Source organism: Pantherophis guttatus, chromosome 4, assembly GCF_059756535.1.
Source record: "Pantherophis guttatus breed Tessera chromosome 4, ASM5975653v1, whole genome shotgun sequence".
NCBI lineage: Eukaryota > Metazoa > Chordata > Lepidosauria > Squamata > Colubridae > Pantherophis > Pantherophis guttatus.
The window spans coordinates 37,223,159-37,226,390 of NC_142066.1; the positions used below are offsets into that span (position 1 = coordinate 37,223,159).

Sequence of the window (3,232 nt, forward strand, 5' to 3'; positions counted from 1 at the left end):
TTCTCCAAAAGATAGCTAGGTACAGCTTTTATATAGTAAAAAATATGCCAACCCCTTATATTCAGAATAATACAGGAAACTACAGGAATCTATATTTTTATGTATCGCATATACAGCAGTAAACTTTAAAAAATCCTTATATCATCATTCTCTGACATTATTTAAAGAACAAATAGCACCTTATTTCTAAGGACACCTGCAGAACTTCCTGCACAAACAGCAACAAAATTCTTCTGTATTGAAGCATTTTAGATTTCTATAACATGAAAATTGGCAGTGTCATATTTAGTTTAATCATCTAGTTTAATATAATCTTTCCCATTATTGACCCTGCAAATTACTTCCCCCTCATCCCAATTAAAACAATACCAATTCTGGGGAAATAATCTAAGGAGTAAACAAAATGTATTCTACAGTGCCTCCTCCCAGTAGAGATAGTTTTATAAAAAAATATCTGGGGAAATGTGCTTGGATAAAATATCAGCAGTGGTTGCACAATGTACAGTAAATCTCACTGATAGCTGTAAAAATAGATCAAGATGGCTAAAGATGGTGAGTCACTCACTTATTTGATTTTGAACTTATTCAGCCAAAGAATCTCTTGTCTTTTATTTGTATACATTTATTAAACTTATATGCTGCCCATCTAGCCTAGAAATAACTTGGTGGTTTACAATCAATAATACATCAACATGAAACTTTAAAATAATAAATAGTAACGTCTAAAATTGTTTTAAAATGGTCAAGGATGGGGAGGAAGAAGGCAAGATGCACAAAGGGAGGAGGTGACTGAATATAATTCACTGAAGTCAGTGCCTAAGTATCAACTGAGTTTGGAGTTTTATATTACCTTTGTGTAATCTACGCTCAATTTACTTCCCTTTATGCTCTCATTTTAGTTTTTAACATGTCCTTAGAACATTTGTTAATATTCAAGATGAACATTTTCTTAAAAGGCATTTTCATTCTCTTTCTAAACCATTGATTTGTCATTGATTTGTTTAACTGATTAAAACTCTTCAGTTTATGCAAAGTCTACTCTCCCATGCATACTTTGGATCTAGTACCTTAATAACTCCAAACTGAAGGAACTTGACTGAATTTGGATACTTCCATCTGAGTCCATTTGACCATTTCAACAAAGAATCTAAGATTTTGAACCTGATTAAACCTTACACATGAGTACTGAACTAATACCTTAAATTTTAAAAAGCATTCTCAAATATTTCCAAGTTCAATAAATTTAATAATGCCTTAAGACTTTGCTGTTGTCTTTGGTCACCATTTTTAGACTCCCAAGTGCTTCTTCATGATTAATATGATATTGCTTCAGTTTCAGTCATTATCCCTAAACCTGTTTTACATTTTCTTACAAATACAAGGTGGGTGTGTATGTGTATACATACATACATACATACATACATACATACATACATACATGTATGTATGTATGTATACACACACACACACACATACATTTATTCTGAGTGTGTTTCTCATGTTGTCTTGTTTTTCTTTTGATGTTTCCCTCCTTATTGTTATCACATATGATTGGTTTATTGAACAGAAAATCCTACACCAAATGGCTGGCAGAGCATGGGTTGCCAGCTTTCTCAATGCAACATTACACCTTACTGCAACATTCACTATTCTTTTCTGCTCTAACCTCATCAATCAGTTCTATTGTGAAATCCCATATTTACTTAACATTGCATGCCCTGGTTTATTTGTAACTGAAATCTGAATTATAATGTACACTTCTACATTAGGATTTGGTTGTTTTGTCTTTGATATTTAAAAATATTTTGGGGGAAATGGCAAGAAAATTATATAAAATCTCATGGAAATTCAGTAGAGCAAAAAGTCTCACTAATTGCTTTAGAAAGACAATAAGAGAAAAAATAAAGGAATCTGTAAAAATAAATATGGATCAAGATGGTGAACCAGTCACTTATTTATACTTTGAATTTCTTTCTTTAAAATATTCCTAAAGCTCATTTTCCTTTGCAATTAAAAGTCAAATGAAATATAAATTACGAGGAATTACAACCTACAGAGAAAAGATTTTTCAAGCACATTTCTTTAAGCACAGAGATGAAAATAAACAGATTAGAATGTTATATATTCTAAATCCTGTCTTCTATTGTATTGCTACTGCTACTATAGTGCAGAATGTTTTAATACATTTTTGAAAAAAATATATAATGTGATCTACACTATATTTTCATTGAAAGTTTATCAAATAGGAAATATTTAAAAATTCCTTTCCTTTTTTCTTCTAGGATACAATGTTTTAAGAATGGATAATGACACATCTGAGTTTCTTCTCTGGGAATTCTCGGAAATTTGGGAGCTACAGATTATGCACATAGCTTTACTACTGATACTCTATTTAATGACATTATCAGGGAACCTTGTCATCATCTCTGCTATTGTTTTTGACCAGCATCTTCATACCCCCATGTATTTCTTCCTGTTGAATTTAGCCATGCAAGACATTGGGTCCATTTCAGTCATTGTCCCAAAAGCTGTTTTTAATTCTGTTATGGATACTAGGACTATTTCTCATGCTGGATGTGTTGCCCAAGTCATGTTCTTTTTCTTTTTCTTGACCTGTGATGTATCCCTTCTTACTGTAATGGCATATGATCGATATGTTGCCATTTGTAACCCTTTACATTATGAAATGATAATGAACAGGAAGACCTGCACCAAAATGATTGGAGGTGTATGGACAGCCAGCCTTCTCAATGCTTCATTACACAGTACTGTCACTTTTCTTACACCTTTCTGTTCTAAGATTATTAATCAGTTTTACTGTGAAATCCCTTATTTACTTAAGCTTGCTTGTTCTAATTCATATGTATATGAAATTGGAGTTATGACCTTCACTGGTATGTTAGCACTGGGTTGTTTTATTTTTGTCCTTCTGACTTATGTGCGTGTCTTCTCTGCTGTTCTGAGAATTCCTTCAGTTGAAGGAAGAGCAAAAGCCTTCTCTACTTGCCTACCACACATCATTGTTTTCTCCATATTTTTCTTCACTGCTAGTTTTGCTTATCTAAGAGTGATATCTGACAGTCCACCCCATCTTGATTTCATAATTACAATAATGTATTCCATTGTTCCACCCATGATGAATCCATTAATCTACAGTTTGAGAAACAAAGACATCAAAGTTGCTCTTTCAAGACTTTATGGTCACATGTCACTGCATTTTAAAGAAATGTGA

The 3,232-nt window shown here is 32.5% G+C and overlaps 1 protein-coding gene across 1 annotated transcript; it reads left to right on the plus strand.

The window, feature by feature from the left end:
- The first annotated feature begins 2,299 nt into the window (after nt 1-2,299).
- Nucleotides 2,300-3,232, plus strand: LOC117668748 (olfactory receptor 14J1-like). Its single transcript, XM_034422809.1, has one exon. The coding sequence runs from the start codon at nt 2,300-2,302 to the stop codon at nt 3,230-3,232; it is 933 nt and encodes a 310-aa protein (XP_034278700.1).